The sequence below is a fragment of the Prinia subflava genome, chromosome Z (genome assembly GCF_021018805.1).
Source record: "Prinia subflava isolate CZ2003 ecotype Zambia chromosome Z, Cam_Psub_1.2, whole genome shotgun sequence".
NCBI lineage: Eukaryota > Metazoa > Chordata > Aves > Passeriformes > Cisticolidae > Prinia > Prinia subflava.
Genome location: NC_086283.1, coordinates 32,893,614 through 32,915,592, shown reverse-complemented (window position 1 = coordinate 32,915,592; position 21,979 = coordinate 32,893,614). Strand labels below are relative to the sequence as shown.

The following is a 21,979-nucleotide window of genomic DNA, read 5'->3' as shown; positions in this document are numbered from 1 at the left end:
TGTAAGAATCTCTTTATTTGTGTCCATTTTTATTTAGCACATTACAACTTCAGCAAAGCCATGGAGCAGATGTGTGTACCAAGATTTGCACATAAATGTTGTGAAGACACAAAGAAAAGCACTGATCTATGGGGCCAGCCCAGTGGAGTTACTTTCAGGAAAGGATAACTTGCTGCAGAAATTCAGTGATTTCTACTTGCATCAAGGCAAAAAACCAAGGGCAACTTTTGTTAACATCAGACTGTAGTTCTAATTCAAGTAGAAATCTGACTGCACTGAAAAGAGCACTGATTGTATGTGCTGGTAATATCAAGTTGGTAAAGACAAGAAGTTGATTTAAAGCCTTTCAGATTCTGAGAGAGATGCAAGGGACTGTTTTCACACCTACCTAACACCTACCCAGAATGTTTTATCCCCATTAATAACAGTGGAAGAACTGCTGAGTAGTATAAGAAATAAAAAGTAAATCCTGTCTCTGCTACAGACATCATTAGGCTTGTAAAGTCTAAAATTTACTGTAAGCTTTTAGACAAGTTACATAGTGCTTTGCACTGAAACCAAACAGTCGTTTAAGAATCCTCATTTATTTTTATCTATTTTCTTCTAATCTCAAGAAGTGAAACTAAATTACAGTAGTCACATGAGTCCTTTACATACAACTAATAGATTTTAAAACACAGGACTAAGGTAAGGCTTACAAGAAAGTTCAGTGGGTTTATGACAGAAGAAGTTAAGACAAGAAATTAAATCAGTTAAATGGTGATACACTTCAAACTTTTTACTTGCTTAAAACATAGAACTTTGCTGTAAACTTTATCTTCTTCAGCACATCCCCTCCTAACAAAAAATTGTCAAGGAATGATTAACTTTCATCATTCTTCAAATTACTAACTGCATGCTATCCTGGAGAACATCAGGTACAGCAGGTCTCATATTTCCCTATCCAAGCTGCCAGCCCCAAGGGGTTTTCCAGCTCAAAGCTTAAAATGTTTTCTCTTAATGACACTTTTACATCCCCTCTTATAAAACATACCTATAACTCCAGGTTAAAACTGACCTGCTAAGTTGCACTGTATGCTGTATGCTTCACTCTTTTGCAGTTCTTGCATCTGAGCATTTATAATAAATGTTTATACAACAATTTGTTGCAGAAACCAGAAGTCTTCAAAACTTTATTTTAAGATTAAGTCTTTGGAATTCAAGATTGTGGACTGGAAATAATTTTTTATCCTATCAAAAGCTTAAGCTTATTTTCAACATGTTCTGTGAGCTCAGAACTGCCATACCATTACTCCAGGCTTTAAAGAAATATCAGCATAGAGATGAAAACAGGGAAATTTCAGTAATTAATGCCTAATTAATTAATGTAATTGCTTTTTGTTCAAAATACAGCAGCGTGAAAGAGTACAGATGCAAGTCTAAGCAAAAATATATTTTTCTAAATTGATTGTAAAAATCCCTTTATTCTCTTAGTAACTTTGGTTGCACTCTTATTGATTGGTCAGTAATATATCAAATAACAAGAGCATCTGCACTTCAGGAAGTTTAAGTGCTCATACAAAGTTCTTCTTAGTATAGTCAGAAGAGATTGCAGATCTTTATGAGCAGAAAATGATGTAGTTCCAAGGACCGACATCCAAGGCAGTTGATATTTTAAAAGGAATTCAGGAAAAAGTGTTTGTAATGGTACCACTCCTTAGCTAAAGGTGGCTTGTGCTTTTGAGTGTGATCTTAAAAAGCACTCCATTAACAATTTTGGATAACAACTTGTTTTAGCAAGAACAGGGAAGAAGTTGTCCTTCAGTCACATTGTGTTAATCTAGTACAATTTAATGTATCCACTTTTTGCAAATCACTTCAGGCCAATATAAGCTTGATCACTCCAAGGAAGTTATTCTTTCCATTGAGTTAGTATCTATCCATTTGAGAATACATACACTGTATCAAATACTGTGTTACAACAAAACATGTAACAGTGAATAATCGCTATAATCAGGTGTCTAGAACACATAATTTCACAATTTACAGCTTTAGTGGTGGGGAATACATCCATTATGCCATCTCTCACAATAATTCCCTGTATATTCAAGAATATCCATTCAGAATTTTCCCTGTGAAATAGCTTTGAGCTATCAGACGTACCACAATCAAAGTGTTAAGAGTAATTTCACAGACAAAGAGACTGAAGTCTGAAGCGCAGAGCCTGAGGGATATATACATTTTATTAATGTTACTACAGAAAGAAATTACTGAAAGACTTATTCTGGATGAAGATGAATAAGCTATTTTCATTAAGCTTCAGATGCTGCCCACTGCATTGCTTTTAAATAAAAATGCATACTCTCTATCAATCACAGCAAAGTAGTAAGTACACTTATAGCACATTCCTTTAGTATATCAAAATGTTTCCAAGGCAGTATTATTGAACTTATACCATAGTACCCAGTAACATCAAATTGCACAAAGGAGGCAGTAGAGAAATTTATCCAGTTTAAGTGCTCTTCTTTTCTTCACCCAGCAAGTTCACTGTTGCTTTCTTGGCTGCAGGAAAATAAAATCAAGTTTAGTCGTAGGCCTACAGAAAAAGTGGGTTATCAGATGTTCTTAAGATGCATGAAAAAAGATTTCCTTTTACTCTCAAGCAAAAGAACACAGAATAAAATCATAGCTTTTGTATACATGCAGAAAAAGTGATAAAACTCATCATAAAAATATTTTTAAATAATAAAACATAAGCAATGAGCAGTACAATAAACATTAAAGGGTAATATATATATAACTATGATATTGTTAAAACAGGGCTGCTCACAGTGTTAGAAATATACAGGTTTGCAGCAAGAAATATATCATAATGAAACCAGATTGGAATAATGCTAATATTTGTGTACATACATATGTGTGTGCATGGTTTCTTAAAAAAAAAAAGCCTGTGGTTTTGTTTTGGTGGATTTTTGTGTTTTGGTAGGTTCTTGTTTAATTTTTTGTTTGTTTGTTTTGTTGTTTGGTTTGTTGGGGTTTTTTTGGTGGAAATCTTTATATATAAAAATAGGAAAAAGAAAGACTAAGTGATGAAATGAGGACAGGAATATCCCACATGCAACATGGAAGGACAGTAACTAAGATACATGCCTAACAACAAGGACTTGGGAGGAATCATGCAGCAAAACTTCCAAGAATACTTGAGCAAAGCAGATCTTTTAAGCAGGAAAACTGCTTAAGTTGGAAGGATGAAATAAGGCTGCATTCATTGTTTAGTGGAAAGGAGAATTAAGATGCTTTGAAATAGCATACAGATAAAATTCCTTTCAACTGAAACTTTAAAACCCCTTTATTTTAGCTACTTCCTTCTCTTATTCATAAAGATATAATCAGATATTTTAGAATGCAAGAGTTCACTATAGAATGCAAGGAAATAAAAAACTTAAGCAACCTACAGGCTGTGCTAACACATAAAAATAAAATATAAGTAATTCCTTTAAGAGTGATGAATCCTTTGACCACCAAAGGAAAAATGCAAAACATATAGATGGGAAAACTGCACTTTCCATGTTGCTGTGTGTTGCTGTTAATTGTTTACTGCACAACTGGGAGCCCCTCTATATTACCAGGTATTTGAGGGAGTATTTTAGGAGATATAAGGATACCCTGAAACAATAACTGTATTTATGAAAGGTATGTCTGGACCTGCGTCTAGAGAGAATGTTTTCAGTGGTGTGAATGGTGGGAAGAGACAGAAACAATTCCAGTTCTTCCACTCATTCTAGCTTAACTGCAATTCTAGAAAGCAAGATCCACTGCAACCTCCATTTCCCAAATTTAACTTCTCCATTGTAATTTACATCACCTTCTTGCAATTTATTTTTGTTTCCTCCAAATGATAAATAATAAGAGCTCCCCAGTGAAATTCCCCCTACTTGCTGCGACCAGTGAAGGGCCTTTTGCTCACCCTCTTTAGCGATGGTGTCTGCAGTCTCTGCAGCCTTGTCTTTCAGGTCCTGCACAACACTGTCCAGCTGGACCTCGTGCTTCAGGAAGAAAGGACGGATAATCCGGTGGTAGAGAAACTCTGCCCCATTTGAAGGGCTTGGAGACATGCACCACAGCAGGAAGCCACACTGTGAGAGCAAGAAGATTGGCATATGTGGAAGGAATCATGAGTAGCAGACAAGGTGCCTTTCCTAAGTGCCACAGAACTGAGCACACTGAGAACAGTGAGTCATTCCCTGTGTGGTCAGGGCTTCAGGAGGGCACACACCAGGACAGGTACACACAGTGAATCTTTATATTGGAATAACTTCATGGACAGTATAAGGACAAAGGAGGAGGGCTGCAGCAGTAAATCTAATCTGGTGTCAGGTGTATGAAGATTACATGCACTTTTTTTTCTCTTTAAGGTAGAACTATGAAACCCAGTTACAAAAACATCAGTCTCTCTCAGTATTTCTAAAACACATGGCACAAGTCTGACTGAACGTCTAGGTCTCTAAATGACCTCAATTCATCCAAAATACATCCCTGTCCTCTCTGCCTCTCTACCTTGAAAACACAGTGGGGGAAAGAATAGGATTGTGTGTAGCCTAGAGGTAAATTGACAAGGAGGAGAGATAAACCCAAGCTACACCCAATGCACAAACGAGAGTAATGCTTCAGGATTACAGTTTAGGTATAGCTTTTAGAGCACCATCTTCTGTCTAGAAAAATCAAAGACCACAGGGTGGGGTCATGTTTCTGCACCTTACAAAAGTTACATGTACTACAAATCCCTGTCTTTACTACTGAAGCACTTTTATTTGGCTGCAGTTTCATTGCCATACAGCCACAAAAATACAGCCATGCAGAGTAAGACAAAACATTTAAGGGACAGAGAGTGCCATACAATAAATTTGCTTGAGCTATGAAGATATATATATAATTATTTTACAGGATAAAACTGCAAGAAAACTGCAACTGCAATGAAGTACATTTTCTCAGCATTTGTACAGTTCTTTCTGTACACAAATAGTACACTATTATTCCACGTCAAAAGCCTCTCCATAAAATGAAGGCTGCCCTTTCCTGAAACCCAAAAGAAAACAAGCTCAGCCTCAAAACATGCCTTATTTTCATGTTAGAAAGTATTCCATGTTAGAGGATTTCCACATATTTCTGGACGGAAAGGAAACAAAATAAACAGTCTTCTTCAAGCAAGCCTTCAAATATATTGGAATATACCTCCTCTGTTCTTTCCCAACAAGATATACTGAGACTGAATGTTCTGTAGGTTCTGCTCTTCACATCTGTAAAATTTTGGCATTGTCTTCTCTGCAGTGCCAAACCATTTTACCACCCTTTTGGGTAAGCATTAAGATTTCTTCGTTAAACTATTTGATAGTGGTGTCAAAACCGAATGATTGAAAGAAGTGTTTGCCCAGAAGAGAAAGAAATGTTTTTTAAAGTAAAGTTTTCACCAGAGAGATTGACCCATCAGGAAAATTCCAATGAATTAAAACAAATAATTCAACATGCAATAAAATCTGGCACCAGTAAGTAGTAACTGATGAATTATTAAGTATGGTCAGAGAAAATTAGGGCAAAAAGTGCCTTTATCAATATAAATATTGATTTTCAAAAGCTTCAATTCTTTGGTGCTTAACATAACAGAAAGAATACATGGTGCTATCATATGTTGTTATCTTTCGTTAAAAGCTGAGAAGTACAGTGACTTTATTTCCTGTTCAAGAATATCTGATCAATTACTGGAAGTTATTTCTCCCACAAAACTGTACAAGTATCTCAACTTCTACACAAAAAAGTTTGTTCTCCTTTGTTTTAGAAAAATCCCTCATATGTGAGTCCAACTTCCTCTAAAACCAAAAGGAATTGAAATTTCCCTTTCCCTGCCTATGCACAAAATTAGTAATTTTGATTTAACAGCTTGGTCCCAGTCTAGTTGATAAAAAAGTAATTACTGATTTGTTCTCAAATACCCATTAGTTTTGAATTGTACTGAAACAGATGTTTATATGCATTTTCTATTAGACATATACCAAAGCTGAGATTCTCACTCCTTCAAAGCTTGAGAATGTTAGACTGCTAACTTAGTTTATTTTACCTTGTCTCTTACAAAACTGAACTAACATAGGCTATTGAAAATAAAGCAAGTTTAAGAAGTTCCAGCAAGCTCAGAGTGATAAAATTGTTAACCAGAAAACAAAACCCTAAACCTAAAACCCTTTGCAACCCTCCAGACCAGATAGAGGAGGGAATCCTCTTGGACCTGCTCCTAGCAGCTGTTTTTGCCCTGGCAGCACCAATTTTGTTCATGGCATTACAGTATTTCAAGGCACAGAGTAAGGAGTCTCTCTCACTCCCACCACCAAGAATACTCATAGGATGATAAACTCTACTACTTTTTACTGGCTACTGTACTCTAATACCTGAATACTAGAGAAATCTTTAAGTCTTGAACAGAAGTACTTAAAAACTAATCATATGCACAAGAAATTATGAGTTGCATGCATGTCCTGTGCTTCAGAGATTAAAAAAACCAAACAGATAAATAAGAAGTGGGCATTCAAAAAAAAGAAAAAAAAAAAAAAAGAAAAAAAGCCCATAAAATCCAAGAAGTGTCATCTGGAGAACAAAAGTATATACAAACATTGTAACATATTTAAAGGAGTTCTTCACTGTACCTTTCTCCCAGTCATAAAATCTTCTAGTCTGCTGAAAACTTTAATGTCGCAGAGTCCAAACTCTTGACTTTGGGGACTCTGGAAGCAGCAGTGCTTAATGTCTCAGCCATGCACATGAAGGTGTTTTGAAATACTTAGCAACTAAATCTCAGTCTGGTGTGGAAGCTACAAGCTGTATCAAGCAGGTGTGAGTATGTACATTTAGCACATTTTGAGAATGAAAGCAAGCTGAAAATTTTCACGAATGACATTAGCTGGGCTTCTACTTCACGAAAAAGATATGGAGACATCATAACTACTCTCCAAGAGGTTTTAGTTCATGGATGGAATGAAGTATGGAAGCTGCCTGATTCCTCCTTCTCCCCCTGTGGAATAACCTCTATCCTTCCACCCATTCAGCAATGTTTTCTGATTCTCAGCCAACACCTGCCTGCCTTTGTACAACAAAAGCAAACCTCTCCTACCAACCTCTACTGAGAGCCAACACTTGGCTTCTATGTGCCTTCTGCAGCTACCACAGAAGGCTGTGTATTGACATAATTCCTTGTGTTTGCTTTTGCAGAACTGAGAAAAGTGCCTTTCCCTTGATTACAATACTACATGTAACTGTGGCACTCCTGATACCATTTGATCAGAGCCATTTGTGGTTTATTTACAAAGTCAATCTGAATCTCAGTCATGTGCACTTCAGAAAGAGAGCTGTGGTGGCATGAAGAAATCACTGAAAAGAACTTAGAAAAGAAGTTCTGAAAATACACTGTATGAATTCAGAGTTGTGCATCTATACCACTGCAGATGATGGATTAAAGTCATAATTCTACTAAAGCAGAAAATGTCCAAATGATTGCCACAGTTGAGGCGTGTTAAAGACTGAAAAGGAGCAAGGCAGATGTATAAACCAGCTGTCACAGTCAATTTTTGTCTATAAAATATGGCATGTCCTGGAAACAGCTTTTGGCATCATCTTATCATTAAAATTTTAAATGACCCCACCACAATAGCTGGCAAGCAAATTGTTTTAACAACTTTGGTGAGACTAAACTAGGCTAACAAAACAGAAGAGAAGGAAGAGAACAGCCCAAATCACATTAACAAATGCACATTAGTAACCATCTCCACCAATACCTACCAGTTCCTTTCAGGAAACTGAGCTTAATTAAAAACTTAAAGCTGTAGGACAAACTATTCCTGTATTCCAATTTCCTCCTTTGCTTCAATAGCACAGATGTTACTATGTCCTTCAACAGCCTTCATTATTTTGCTCTCCGCTTTTCCTAAAGCAAAAGTAGAGCCACTCTGTGGGGCTTACCATGTTTGTCCTTTGTCCAAATTTACCTGAGCACCAAGAGAAAGAACTGTCTTATTTTTTCTGTTGGTTGGTTGGGGTGTTTTTTGTTTGGTTGGTTTTTTAATGGGACAGTTACACTGTCTCTTTTTCTTTCCTAAAACATAGCGGACCTTTCCCTTCCACCTACCCCAACTTCCCCTCTTGCCTCACAAAACCATCAGTTGTAAATAGGTCACTTGCACAGTACTAAATTACACATAACCTGCATCTAAAAAAATAGTGTGGCCTGGCAATAATTCCAAATAAATCTGTTGTCATCTACCCATTCCTGGAGACGTTAGATCAGTTATATCAAAAGGACCCATTTTAGGAGAGGGGCCACATGAACTAACATACCTTTAGCATGTAGTAGAAAGGGAACCAGGACAGAAAGATGTCAGAGAAGAATTCAGCTATGCTGAAAATGCCATACACAACCCAGTAAGTCAGCCACTGCGTGTCATCATCTTTGTTGGGACTTTCAATGGCCTTGATTCTGCAAGGAAAACAAATCAAGTGAGTAGAACAGTACCATCAGTCCCATCGATAATGATGAGGATTTTATGAGTCAGATTCTTCTTCTTATGTGACTCTCCATAACTGAATTACACCAAGAAAACCAGTTAGTATCTATCATACAGACAGTGTGTCAAGATCTTTGAATAGCAAAGCTTTTCCCTGCATATCACACTTCAAAACTAAAAGACACTCAAGCTATTTCTAGCTCTGGGATTACAAGGAGGAAAAAAAAGCCCAAACAAAATCAGTGAGCATTCTGATTTTGTTCATGAAACATTTTGGGGGACAAGAAAGGGAGGGATAATCTTTGGCCATAGTTCCAGTTCTGGAGGCATTGTCGTAATCCTCACCAGAAGGCTACTGTACATCAGAGCATTATTGATCACTGTAATGGTTTTGAATTCGTAACTGGGCAGAAACACCAAATTATGTAGAGGTTTCATGTTTGCTGAACTTGTTAAATTTAGTGTAGTGGTTTAAATATTTTCTTATTGTGAAAATAAGATTAGGAGAAAAAGCAAAACAGAAGAAAGAGGAAAAGGAAAAAAAAATTAAATGAAAGCTTTCAAAACACTCCTCCCCCCCTGCCAATGGTTAACTTTCTCACATACAACATAAAGAGACAAAACTTGTAATTTTCAGTCAGTTTTACCATTCAAAAATAATCTTTCATCAATTCTTTTAGGAAAGGGGTCTCTCTTAGAAACTTCTATGGAATTTCTCCACTAACAACATAAAAGTTTTATTGTGGGTCCCATCTCTCACAAAGACAGCCACCCAGAAACCTGCCTTTGTGAGGCCCTTCCCAATAGCAGCTTTCCCAACACTGCATATGGGCCATGTCTACTTTTTAGGGGTACAGTTTAAAGATGCCTCTTCTAGTAAAAAACAAAGATTCTCTTCTATTTCCAAAGTCATCTTCATCTCAAAAACTAAAAATCTCCTTTTCCTTAGGAGCAGAGAGCTTCATATCACTTTTAACTAGAGCTTTACACCCCGCCCCCAACAGTATTCACATGTTACAAGAAAAAAAAAAGTCCACTATCCATCGTTTACTAGAGACGTCCAGTCAAATTAGGCCCCTCCTTCTCCTTTGTTCTAAATAGTCTTTTCACTCACTCTTCACCGACTTCAAGTTTCATGCTATGTCTCTTCATAGTTCAATCACTTTGTCTGTTCTCACTTCGGGAAGGGGCAGTGATCTTAAGAGTTCCATTTGCTGGCAGGGAAGAGTTAAAGCTTGCCCAGGCCTGCGGTGCTTATGCGGTCTCTGCTGAGCAGCAGTTGAAAAGATCTCAAAGCCATGCCAGTAGAGAAGGAGGTGGGTGGATGTTTTCTTTTTCACTCCTCGGTATGATCCAAGATAGCTCAGCTCGGGGCTGCCATCAGAGTCTGCAAGCTCCATGTTTTCCTCGCTGCCAGCTGCTCCTGGGCCCGGCCATGGCCTGGCCCCCTCTGCCACAGCCTCTGGCATGCGGCCAGCCCTGTGGAGCCAGAGCCTCCCGTCTGCCCCGCCGGCAGCCGGGACAGAAAAGGGGCTCAGCCGGCCGGGCCGGCCCACTCCCCATGGCAGCAGCTCCCAGAGACTTGACTGGGCCCGGCCGGCCGCCCAAGGTAGAGCAGGCCTAAGTCGGGCCCCACTGTGGCCCACGATGCTACCTGGTGGCTCACCGGGAGAAAAGAGAGAGGGAGAGCTTGAACAAAGCCTCACTTTTGTATGGGTATTACCAAAAGTCGCATTTTGTTTTCTCGGTGGTCAAACCACATGCCAATAGTCAAGAACTGGCCCTTGATAAGTCCTTGGCTTTTCTGAAGAAATCTAAGGTCCTAACAGGGCAATAGTCCATATTCTTCTTTAACTAAAAACCAAACTGTGTTAACCCATAACATCCACATAGCAGATAACCTGAGTGAGCCCAGTCCTGTGAGGCACAGGATGCCAGTGATCACAACACCTGCCTGGCCTTGCCTACACCCATCAGTGACCATCCTCCTTCTCTGGTGGTTGGAAAGGAATGATGAACAGAGTTGTTGTCTTGGATGAAAAATTCTACAATACCTTAAGTTATCAAAATGGGGTAACCTTGCCCCCAGACAAGGCCCACACGGTGGGCTACATGTGGATCAGAAATTAATTCAGTGCTGCACAGCTTGGGGTTCCCAGCACCACCAGTAGTATAAGACTGTCTATACTATTCTCTGGGTTTTTTACGTAGTTAGTTCTAATAAATAGCATTTTAAATGTACTTGTACATACATGCACTAGATTCCTCTTTGAAAAGAGTGAAACTTATCCATAAGATTTGCTCTAAGTCCTAAGGTGTACTTGGTCTACATAAGCAGACGGGATCCAGATCCATTTGCTGAGGAATATGTATTTGCATCACCCAGTGAATTGCTGTATAAATTAATTCCTACAGGACTTGCAGAGTCTGAGGTAGACTAAATTATTACAAACAAGGTAAAACAACCTCTAATAAAGTATTCAGCTTTCTGCATAATGAGCTTTTGTTCTCCATCTGCTGCAAGAATGCAGTTCAAGTTTATACAGTTCTAAAAATCAGAAACTAGAAGATGCACATGTGCTCTTTCAGTAAAAGTAGTGGACTTTCTGAAGCCACTAAATTCCTAGATTTGTAAGAAGTATTAAAAGAAAATACTAGCAAATCTAAGCCTGATAATTTCAAGCTTAGAGAGTGCTAGAAAGCATTTGTCCTCTCCACTCATGCTGGAGGATTAAAATCTGTAGACTCAGTTTAATGAATTTAATTTAAATTCTTCTATCACTTTTTCCTTTAATATCAGCTATATTGTTTCTGAAACAGCATGTGTGAGATGTACCAAAAGTGCCAAGTTTTCTGTTAGTTCCCTTAAAAAGGCTGAGTTAGGATGGTTTACAAGGCAGAAATCAGAAAGTTGGCTCGAAGTCCATTTCCTCGTCTGTGAATTGAGAAACACTCTGGAATCTGTCACTTCTTAGCTCTAGGGAAGTGGGAGAGGCTCTTCTCCTCTTCCTAGCTCCTAAGTCAGAGGGAAAGCGGGGGGAGTTGGGGGGAATAATTCCTGTGACATGCTGTATGTTTTAGCAAAAGCACTAGCAAACCCACTACATGCAGAGGGAGCTAGCACAGCTGCTGGATCAAATTACTTTGAAATGCAGTACGAGGATCTGATACTTAATCCATGCATTATTTCTACTGGAGTGTGAGGCTGGCCAGCAGTATCCGGCAGTGGGAAAAGCAGCAGCCCTTGCCATATCCCATCAATAAGAGGATCTTAAAGGCACAGCACCAGCACACCTGGAAGAACAGGTTTTCCTCAGGTATTGCAACAGCAGATCTAATTCCTGCCGTTCCTATCATCACAGACAGCTCTAGTCCAAGCAGTCTGCTCAAAGGCAGTGAAAACTCCAGCTGCTCCTACTCCCACTGTAAAGCATATCTTTTCCACACTCACACTTCTGAAGTATTCTAGTAAGACCAGGTGAGGGGTCTGTACAAAAACAGCCCCTGGAGACCACAGGAGTTAAAGAAGATGGCTATACAGCTATTTTCAATGTGTGAAACTGCACTCTGGAGCAAAAGTGAGGATGTTAGAGTGGTGGATAAATGGAGAAGAGAAAGGAACCAACTGGAAAGTTTCTGTTAATGAAAACTTGCTGTAGAGGCTCACTATGTGCATTCCTTTAGTTCTGCTGACAATTTCTCCATTAGAGGCATAGAGGGGAAGGCTTATATTACCAAAATAAGCACCTTAGTTTGGTATTTGTGAGAACACACTTTGCAGTGAAACTGGCAGCAGTCTCCTTGTAATAAATGCCAATCACTCGTTTTGTGATTTTTGGAAATTTAATAAAAATAAAAATGGTTATAGAAAAAAATTAGTAATACACCAACAATAATAAAAGTTAAACAATTTAGAGTAGGACAATTTATGAGACAATAAACAAAGAGAAGCAGCCCAGGCTGCGGCCCTCCCCGTCCCAGACAAAGGCTAGTCAGGAGAAGGCAAAAAACTAGGGAAAAATCCCTCTCTTTTGAGGATCATCCTCATGACTATGCATTTTTTATTTAAAACAGTTAATTTCAGCTGGTTCATGTCACGAAAGTCTTCTGTTAATCTCTAGATGCTGGTAAGTCTGTGGGTCCTCAAAAGTTTTCCTTTTTGTTGATAAGAAGGCCATAAATTCTTCTTCCCTAGAAAATTTAAAGTCTCTGCAACCGTTATCTCTGTGCAAAGAGTTCTTGATTATTTGCTCTCTTTCTTGAGTTAAAAAGAATATCCCACACACATAGCTTCAGTTTTAATTACTAGAGCTTAATGTTAATTACAAAACTATATTCACTATATTATTCAAATGTTAATACAGTATAACTTTTCTACCTAACGTTTTACATATAGTAAATATCTGCGTAGAGTCCCACAATATGCCTTTTTCACACTCCTGTTTTCCAGTCACTATGTGAAGTCGTATATGGATTTAAGGGAGCATTGTTTCATTTTCTTTTTTAACATTATTAAAGTCATCTCGGTAACCAGAAAAATTAGTTTTCATTAAGAAAAGCTTAGAATCTTCAATTTTGTGGCAAAAGGCAAATGGCATATCACTGTGTTAATGGGTCACACTCTATTATCTTCTCTCCTCTGGAAACAAACGGCCTTTGAGAGCTCCTAAATGCAGTGCCATCGGTGTGCTCCCTTTGAACGTTCACCATCTGCTGCTATAGTTCCTTAGGGGATACGTGAACAACACACTTTTACTGTCAAGAGAGCTACAAGCAGCAGCACTACAAGTAGTCAAAGCCCCATCTGATTTAGCCAGCTGATGTATGCAGCATTAAATCCACACGTGGCTGTTTTCTTACACACTGTAGGGAAAATCTCCCCTTCTTCACAGTGGTCTGATCGTGGTGGGCAAGGTCAGGGGCAGCCCTCTACCACAGCCAGCAGGCAACAGCTACATCAGCTCAAACTACTCCTGCTGGCCATGACTTCAGTCCCAGCTGGGTAGAGAGAAGGAGGGGAAAGCAGGTTACAGCAGGCCCGTGAATTACAGTTTTAACTGAAGTCAAGGAAAGGCAAGTATTTTATAAATATCCTGCTTTGAAATGGAAAGTATGTCCCTCAGATGAGACAGAGAAATCCAGCATAACATGTCCCTGTTGAATAAAAGGGCAAAAGTTACCCCCATCCCTTGCTACTTACACACTATTTCAATAGTAAGTCATAGAAAATAGTACTTGTCCAAGAACAAGCACAGTAAGCTACGTACAATATCTGAACAGAAAGGGATTTTTTACCCATTTATAACTACACTCTTTTCAACACGAGAATCACATCATAATTAAACTTAGTCTTCCAAATTATTCTAGAGGTATTTTCCTGGTGTAATGCCCTGTACAATTAAGCTTAGGAGAGACATCATAGACATTACATCAAGCCAAGAAAACTTCATTCTTTGCCATGTAAGGTCACCAAGGAAGCAGTCTGATATTCAAAATGCAATCTCCACCAATAAGTGAAAAGTTACAGACCAAAAGGCAGTGACACTACATCCTACATTAGGATTGCCTTCTTATAAATTATTTCTGTGTTGCAAGAGCAAATAAGTCAGTCTCACTAACACATAATATTAAGATTTTCTAACAAATGAAGGACTGTCCAAAGACAATAGCTTCAGATTTTAAAAAATGATACTGTTTTGTCTACTGCTGATTTAACTATGCAGATGTTATGCATAGTTGTGCACAGTAATTGCATATTCCCAAGGATTTTTATACTGATTATACAGTAACTGTAGAGGACTTTAAATAGAGCCTCAAACAACTACTTACAGTAGTTCTGCACCTTGGAGGTAAAAGCAATCACTAGGAACAGCTCCAGCAGCCTAAATAATAAATATCACAGCTCAGTTATTTTAAAAACAGCTGCCTGACCAAGAGTGAAAATGATCTGTTGTGGGCCAGCACTGTGATGGATGGGGAGCCAAGAAAAACTTCATTTTCAGCCAGATTTGCTCCCCAGTAGTCCTGCTAGCTGGTGGTGCCAAGAGGGAAGAGCGGAGGCTGTCACATTTTGTAGCATCCCAAGGCTCCTGTCTGCTCTGTAACTTACAGTGTCAGAGCACTGGCTCAGCTCTGACCCTGTGCATCCTAAAATCAGTCAAACTGAACCCTAGATTGTGTGGTTACTTATCCTGTTACTGATAGTAACAGACACGGGTCTAATTTTAGTAAGTTGCCAAGTGGAGTTCTTTCCTGTAGACCATCTGACTCATTACAACAAAAAAATCAGCTCTTTTCCAAGAAGAGACTGTCGTTCCTCAATTAGCTCAGGCATAACTAATCATTTGTTACAGTAAATTCACACATATAGTACTCGCAGGCTAAGTTATGAGTTTGGAGTGGGAGTTTTACTGAGCTGAGTTCAGATGTGGGAGGCAGAAATTAAGAAATACCAATTTTTCTTGCTGTGGTCTCATAGAAGCATCCCTGCAATTTTTAAGGTGTACCTGAGGATTCTTGTATAAAGTTACAAGTTCAAGGCAAGAGATCAGTCTCCCTTCAACCCAGTGCTCATGTTGTAGGTGGAAAAGACTGGACCATTTTGTGCATCCTTCCTTCAGTTTTTTTATCAGTGCTATACAGAGTGAGTAGGTAGACATATTTGTCATACCCTTAGCCAAGTGTTTTTTTCTTTTTTCATTTTACTTAAAACCCCATGAAATCACATATTCTTTTAGAGCTTATGCCTACTGGTCTGCCCTAAGTCTTTATGGCAGATTGTAAAATAATTTGCTTCTAGCTATCTAGAAGCATCTAGACACCCATGCAGAATCAATCTCACTATCTACCCAGACACTCCACTCCACCAGATTTCCTTAGCTTAGTGCCTCTCTCTCATTCTCATGTCAGTCTCATCCTGGCAGGCTGCCTCCCTGACATCTCACATAATTTCAGTGAAACAAGTACCTGTGCCCTTGGATTCGCTTTATCATTTTGGCTTCTACATTTCTATCCATCACCTAAAAGCCTTCTGCTTTCCATCTTTCTTCCTCCTCACTGACTGCAACTGCACTTACAAAACTACTGTAATTGAAGTCTACCAGTTCCCTTCTCTCACAATTTTGTGTATCTAGCAGATGGGAGCAGAAAAAACTCATGAAGGATAGCAAGGGAGAGTTTCACTGACCATGCACAGACAGATATTATTAGAATACACCAAAAACCTACATGACAGTAGTACAAAGGGTTCTAACTGTGCTTCTTGAAAGGAAATGCGGACTGAAGCAGCAAGAGGAGCACATGCCATTTTGCCCACCCATGGAGTCTTACAGCCTACATGTTAATTCAGCACAAAGCTAGATTCCTGAAACAAAGAGGAAAAAGCAGCAGAGTATTACTTCTGAACTTTAGCACATCGTGCATCATTTTTCATGAAGGAAGAAAGTTAGCATTCACCTTAAAACTTGTTAAGAGAAAAGAAATTTGCTGTCCTGGTTCTCAAGAAATACACAAAGAATTTTATCTTTTCTAAATAACTGTGACCAAAAAACAGTAGTGTTCCTGTTTTACAGGTATAAAAGTGGAAAAGGAACTAGGAGACAGACTCAAGACACCATGACAATATTCAAACTTGAATTGTTTATATTTCTCTACAATCAATCCAGATTGTTTCCTGCTAGTAAAAAGCCATGAGCAATATGTACATAGTAAACACAGCTAAACTGAATAACAGCATAAAATTAGCCAAAGCCGACAAAGACATTATTGGACTATACTGCTTTTCTCCCTTGAAGACATCAGTAATAAGTTTGGACGTTTTACTGCCGAAAGCTATTTTCATCTTTGCAATTTCTAAACTAAGCATGACAGCATTTAAGAAATTTCCAACCCTTTGCACATATTTCTTAGTCATCAAAGGCTTCCTTCCTGCTTTCACTCTAATTTTTCTGAGGCAGTTAACCACCACTAACTATGGGTGGAGCTACATTTGAACATGCTAGCTCTGGAAAGTTTACAGAAGCAGTGAAAATACTGGCAATGGTATTTATGCACTTGCCAACACTCACTTTTTCCACCTCTAGCCTTGTGCAGTTAAAGTTTGCTAGAAGTTTAAAAAGTTGTGTCTATTACCTGTGGCAAACTTTTCAGTGCTGGTCTACTGCAACCACAAAAGCCTGTAAATTAGTCATTAGATTTCAATTTAAAACTATTTATTCTCTTTCATCACATAGCACTTACAGACTTTTAAGGAATAAGAATAGAGATTATCTGACTTATTGGGGAAACAGCCAGAGAACTACTGCTTCATTTTGCCTATGTTAAGAGACTTATGTGGGCCATTGCTGTGACGTGTCATTGACTTGGATCTACGGGGAGATTTTGTATTGCCAAAGAAGAAATTCCTCTTTGTATAAAACCACCAGCTACCCAAGGCAAAGCTGAAGGTGAACAAGGAGGAATAAAAAGGGAAACAGCTGTGCCTGCCCAAAGCTGTATCAGGCATTGATCAGGGAGCTGCCCCCTCCCCTCCCACTGACTGCACCACAGTGATGAGAAAGTAGGCAGCAGTGCAGCTGTAACTGCACCACTTCACACCACCTGCTTGGTCTAGCAGTTACAGCCTCCAGCATTCCTCCACTGAAATTCACACCTGCTGCACTGCACACGCTCATAGTGAATGCAGAGAATGACAGAGACCAAAGAAAATAAACTGCAGATTTATACAAAGCCTGACAGGCAAACACCTGCACAAAACTATCCTGATTTCATGCGTGAACAGACTTAACTCTGAACTGAGGGTCTCTGGGTTTGCTATGACTCCAATATATTTTCTTTCAGGAAAGCACAGAGATGGACAATAATTACCATGACTAAAGTATCCCAGAACTGAAATCCCAGTAAAACAGATTTGGAACATGCCTGTGGGTCACCCAGCAGGCAGCCTGTTTGCCATTTTAAACAGCTTAAGTTGTTTAAAACATCTGATGTTTGTAACATCAAGGACTTGATGACCCTTGCAGAGCACAGACATCTGTCCCACTCCTTCATGAGTGCCTTTTCTGCTGACGAAGAGCTTGACCCACTACTTTGTCCCAGGTGGTGGCAGGGTGGCTGGAACTACACGACCTTCAGGGTTCCTTTCAACCCAAACCATTCCCTGTTTCTCACTTAAACAATTCAGTCACTGACAATGGAGAAATGATACACTGACCTACTTCACAAAAGAAGAAAGTAAATTAACCAAGGAAAAGTAATCTGGTTTTCCTCTTTCAATGCCTTTCTGAGACATTTCAGGCTTGGTTTCATTGTTAAAACACCTGTGTAAACATCAAACTAACACTCTGCACAATACATTCCATTTACTGCTCCTGACCTCTTCCAGAAGCCACAGCTTTTAGAGCAAAAGGCATTTGAGGGTGCATGCAGCTGATGAGAACAGCTGAAAACTGTTTTCTGTTCAATGCTAGGAAGCAAATCCACTACTGTCAGTTGATACAGCACACCCTTCATCTGCCTTTACAAGGAGGACAGACCAAATAGCAGAAGAAAATAAACAAACAACTGTAGGTAGTGTTCTTTATGATTTGGGTCTCTGCTTTATAAGCATGGGGGACAGCACTCAGCAGCACCCTGATTACAGTACATGACCCAGAGCAACCAAAACAAAAGCAGGCAGAGTGAAATGTAGATAAAGTCTACATACCAGCTCTGGAGTTAAAGGGAAGGGCTGGGGGGAGGACTGAGCCCACTTGTGTTGTCAACAGGCTGCCACTGAAAGACAGTGGCATGCAGCACACCACACAAATTTTATATAAGATTTTCAGTTAGGATTATAACTTCCTACTATAAATGTTTTCCAGCATTAAAAAGGCAACTAAAGGACAAGCATTACCTGAGCATGAACTGGGGAAAAACCCCAAAAAACAAAACCAGAACTGGCATTATATTTGAGTTCTTTTTTGTTTTTGTTTAAGTAAAGCATGTAGCCAAGGACATTGCTTCCATTATTAAAAAAAATCAAAAAACAAAACAAAACAAAACAAACCCACCAAAAAAACAAAACCACTCAAAAAACTGAAACACACCACAGTACTAAGATCTGGGAGGTAATTTTTCACATTAAAATACATTTAAAAACACATTTCAATGTGAAAAAGGGAGACACTCTACAACAAGATTTTTAAAAATCCCAGATTTGAAAGAAAAAAATTGGTAATGAAACCTTATTATTCGTATTTGATTTGCTACTGCTGTGCTTCTGCAGTTCCAAGAGTTTGTGTTACCAATTTATTAGTATCATTGCATAATGGAAGGTTTAAAATATAATCCCAAACCAGTTTTAAAACAAATAAATTATTTAAATGGGATTTTAGAAACTAATTACATAATTTAAAAAGTGACCTAAGTCAGACACAAAATATTACATAAACGTAATTCCTACACAACTATTTCACTATTTTGCAGGTTGGCTGATATTTCCCCATTCAGATTGTAATGAAATAATACTTTTAAATTAATCTTTTCACTAAAAATTATCATCTAGGAAACAAAACCTACATTTCTCCAGAGTTCTTAGCCTATAATCTCCAAAATTAGCAAACACCAGGAATGGTATTTAGAAAAATGTTGTCTGGTCTCAAGAATCATAACCACAGGATGTTTCAAGAGTCTCAACGAAGTCAACCTCTCACATATCTTAAAAAAATAAAAGAACTTACTTTGTATTGCCCAGGATCCAATTACAGAGAACATATTTTTAAAAGCTGGTGACTGTATTTAAATAGAGTTACATAAGAGGAAAGCACTATGTTTCAACAATATAGCAGTCCTGCTGGGAAGGACTTCCATTTGATGGATGTATTAGGTTACACAGAAGGTTTTATTTAGTATGTCTATGCAGCCTTTAGGATCATACTCGACTGTGGTCCTGCCTAACAGGAAATGCATTTTGTTCTAAGGGACTATATAACACGTGAAAGGTAACAGTTACTTTGTTTTTAAGACTATCTAAGGAGCCTTTCCTCTGAAAAAGGAAGTTTTTAAAAGTCTTTCACACTCAAGAAGAGTTACCGCGTTTTCCTTTCCTCCATCCCTCATCAGCCAGGCAGGTTTGGAGTAAACAGCACTCCTTTATAAACCTGTCTCCAGCCCGCCACAGTACCCAGTACTCTGACGCTGCGCCAGTGCCTTCCTGCCCGCCTAAACCATCAGGGCGAGTTTTAACAAACACCCTCAAAGCGGCGATCCTCCCTCCCGTTACCAGCAGCCAGGCACAATCCAGCTTCCCGCTGGAGATGACAAACCTGGGAACCCAACCTCAAAGCATAACCCGTTACAGGAATCGGTTATCAAGTGTGGAAACCACCCAGCATCTCCCATCTGTAACTCCTGATGTAGCACTCGCCAGCTGGGAGAAGCCTCATTCTTCACCTGGTACCTGTACCTGCTCAAAGAAACGGGTGGGCGGCAAAAAACCCCACTTCGGAGCACGGTCCCGGAATGCCACCCCAGACAGGCTCGGCACCGCCGCAAGGGATACAATTTTGCAACCACATCGCGGGTGGCACCCAGAACCATCGTGTGGCATGGGGGGCAGGAGTCGCGACACTCACGAGACGTAGGCGGGGTAGGCGAAGCCGATGACGTTGCAGAGCAGGGATGCGCCGTATCCCACCACCAGGTACACGGCCACGACCCCCAGAATGCCTGAGAAGAGAGAAGAGAGCCATCAGCACCGAGGGAGCGGGACGAGGAGGCGAGGGCAAGGGCGCGGCCGCCCGCGGGGAGCCAGCGGCGTGGCGGCCGGGACTCACCGATGGCGATGTAGGTGCGGCTGACACCGGTCTTGCTCTCGATCCGCTCGAGCACGGCACTCATGCAGTTCTTCTCGTGTAGGAAGCGGTCGAACCGCTGCCGCATCGCCGCGGTCATGGCGCTGGTGCCGCACGCTCCGCTCCGCAGCCCTGCGCTCCCCGCAGTCGAGCGCAGGCGCCGCCCCAGTACCCAGCGCCCATCCCCGTGGCGCCGCGCCCGGGAACCATCTTCCGCCGGCTGTAGGTCCGGTCCGAGCCCGCTCCTGCGCGAAATGGAGGTGTGGGAGCGCACTTCGCGGGGCAGACCCGGTCCCCGATGGTTTTGGGGGGCCCCGGGCACAGGGCGGGATGCGGCACCGGGCGCGGTGCGCAGAGCCGAAGTCCCCCCGCGGCCTCCCGCCCTCCTTGCCCCGCCGGCAGGGGTAGATTTTTAATCGTAGAGGGGAGCCAGGGACATAGATCCCTGCAAGGATGGTGTGCCTCGTTCAGGTAGTCAAACAGCGAGTTCCCTGTGTCAAAGATAGCAAAGAGAAGGAAGCCACGCACGTAGCCGGCTTGAATTGCCTACAACTAGAATGTCCCCCCACACCCAAAATCAGCGCGTGATACCATCAGACACGGTAAGCAAGAGTCAGAAACAGATGGTAGGCATTGACGTGATATAGAAGAAAGGTTATGACAATTTATGGGTACCCAAAAAGCGTGTGTGACCACGGCGAGGGCAGCAGTGCCTTGGTGTAATGTACCCTGAATTTATGATGTGGGCAATGTTCTTGCCAATTAAATATTATTTGTTGGCTGTGATGTAGTCCTGGAAACTTCCTCGGCTGGGCTGACCCTTCCGAGCAACTCCTCTGCGTCTGACTCCGCATTATAACCAGTACTGGAACTCTTCATGCCCTCTTCAAATCTCTGTTGCACCTGAGTGTGAGAGAAAATACTAATCAGTCTTCTTTTGTGTTTGTCTTATCTTAACGTAAAAAAACCCTTAAATGTAAACAAAGCACAATACAATGTAAAATTGTATTGTGCTTTGGTGCTCTCAATATTTTTCTAAAGCATCTTGGAAAGCAATTTAATTGCTGAAATACATTTTCTGCTTTCCAGTAACTGTCTTATTAAAGCAGAGGTGAAGAGGGAGAATAATATTTAGTCCATAACCCTGGCAAAAAGAGTTGTCTTGTAACTTGTTTGTTTTGGGTTGGGTTTTTGGTTTCGGTTGGTTGGTTTGTTATTTTGTTTTGGTTTGTGATAGAGTTTCTGCTTTTTTAAAATGGGACAAAAAAATAGAGTTAAAAGTGATCTTTGGAGGTTATGTAATGCAGTCTTCTGCTCAAAATATGCCTAGTGCTAAAGCTAGACCCTGATGCTCAGGATTTGGACCCCCTAGGATCTGAAAATGTTCATGGATGGAAATCCTGCGGCTTCCTTGGACTGCCCTTCACTATGCTTAACTGCAACCACAGAGGTATTTTTCCTCACATTTGAAATTGAGATATCCTTTGATGTCACATGTGACTGTTCCATCTTGTCCTTTGCCCTGATTTTTTTACTTCTGAGGAGGGTCCAGTTCACTTTAACCTCCAGACAGCTAAAGGTAGCAATGATGTCCCTACTTAGCCTTCACTTCTGAGAAGAAGCACA

The 21,979-nt window shown here is 40.2% G+C and overlaps 1 protein-coding gene across 1 annotated transcript; it reads right to left on the bottom strand.

The window, feature by feature from the left end:
* Window positions 1-2,201: 2,201 nt before the first annotated feature.
* REEP5 (receptor accessory protein 5) lies at window positions 2,202-20,529 on the bottom strand. Its single transcript, XM_063424056.1, has 5 exons — window positions 20,336-20,529; window positions 20,135-20,228; window positions 8,356-8,494; window positions 3,947-4,115; window positions 2,202-2,541 (listed from the first exon to the last, which is right to left on the bottom strand). Exons 1-5 carry the CDS (start codon window positions 20,451-20,453, stop codon window positions 2,492-2,494), a joined length of 570 nt encoding a protein of 189 aa, XP_063280126.1. The 5' UTR covers window positions 20,454-20,529; the 3' UTR covers window positions 2,202-2,491.
* Between the last annotated feature and the right edge of the window lie 1,450 nt (window positions 20,530-21,979).

What these genes read in the sequence shown, in the direction of transcription:
- REEP5 (XM_063424056.1), bottom strand. Translation starts at nt 20,453, where the DNA reads ATGACCGCGGCGATGCGGCAGCGGTTCGACCGCTTCCTACACGAGAAG. An exon ending in GCCTACCCCGCCTACGTCTC is followed by an intron (nt 8,495 to 20,134) that starts GTGAGTGTCGCG and finishes TTTTCCTTGCAG; the next exon opens with AATCAAGGCCATTGAAAGTC. An exon ending in CTTTCTACTACATGCTAAAG is followed by an intron (nt 4,116 to 8,355) that starts GTATGTTAGTTC and finishes TTGCTCTCACAG; the next exon opens with TGTGGCTTCCTGCTGTGGTG.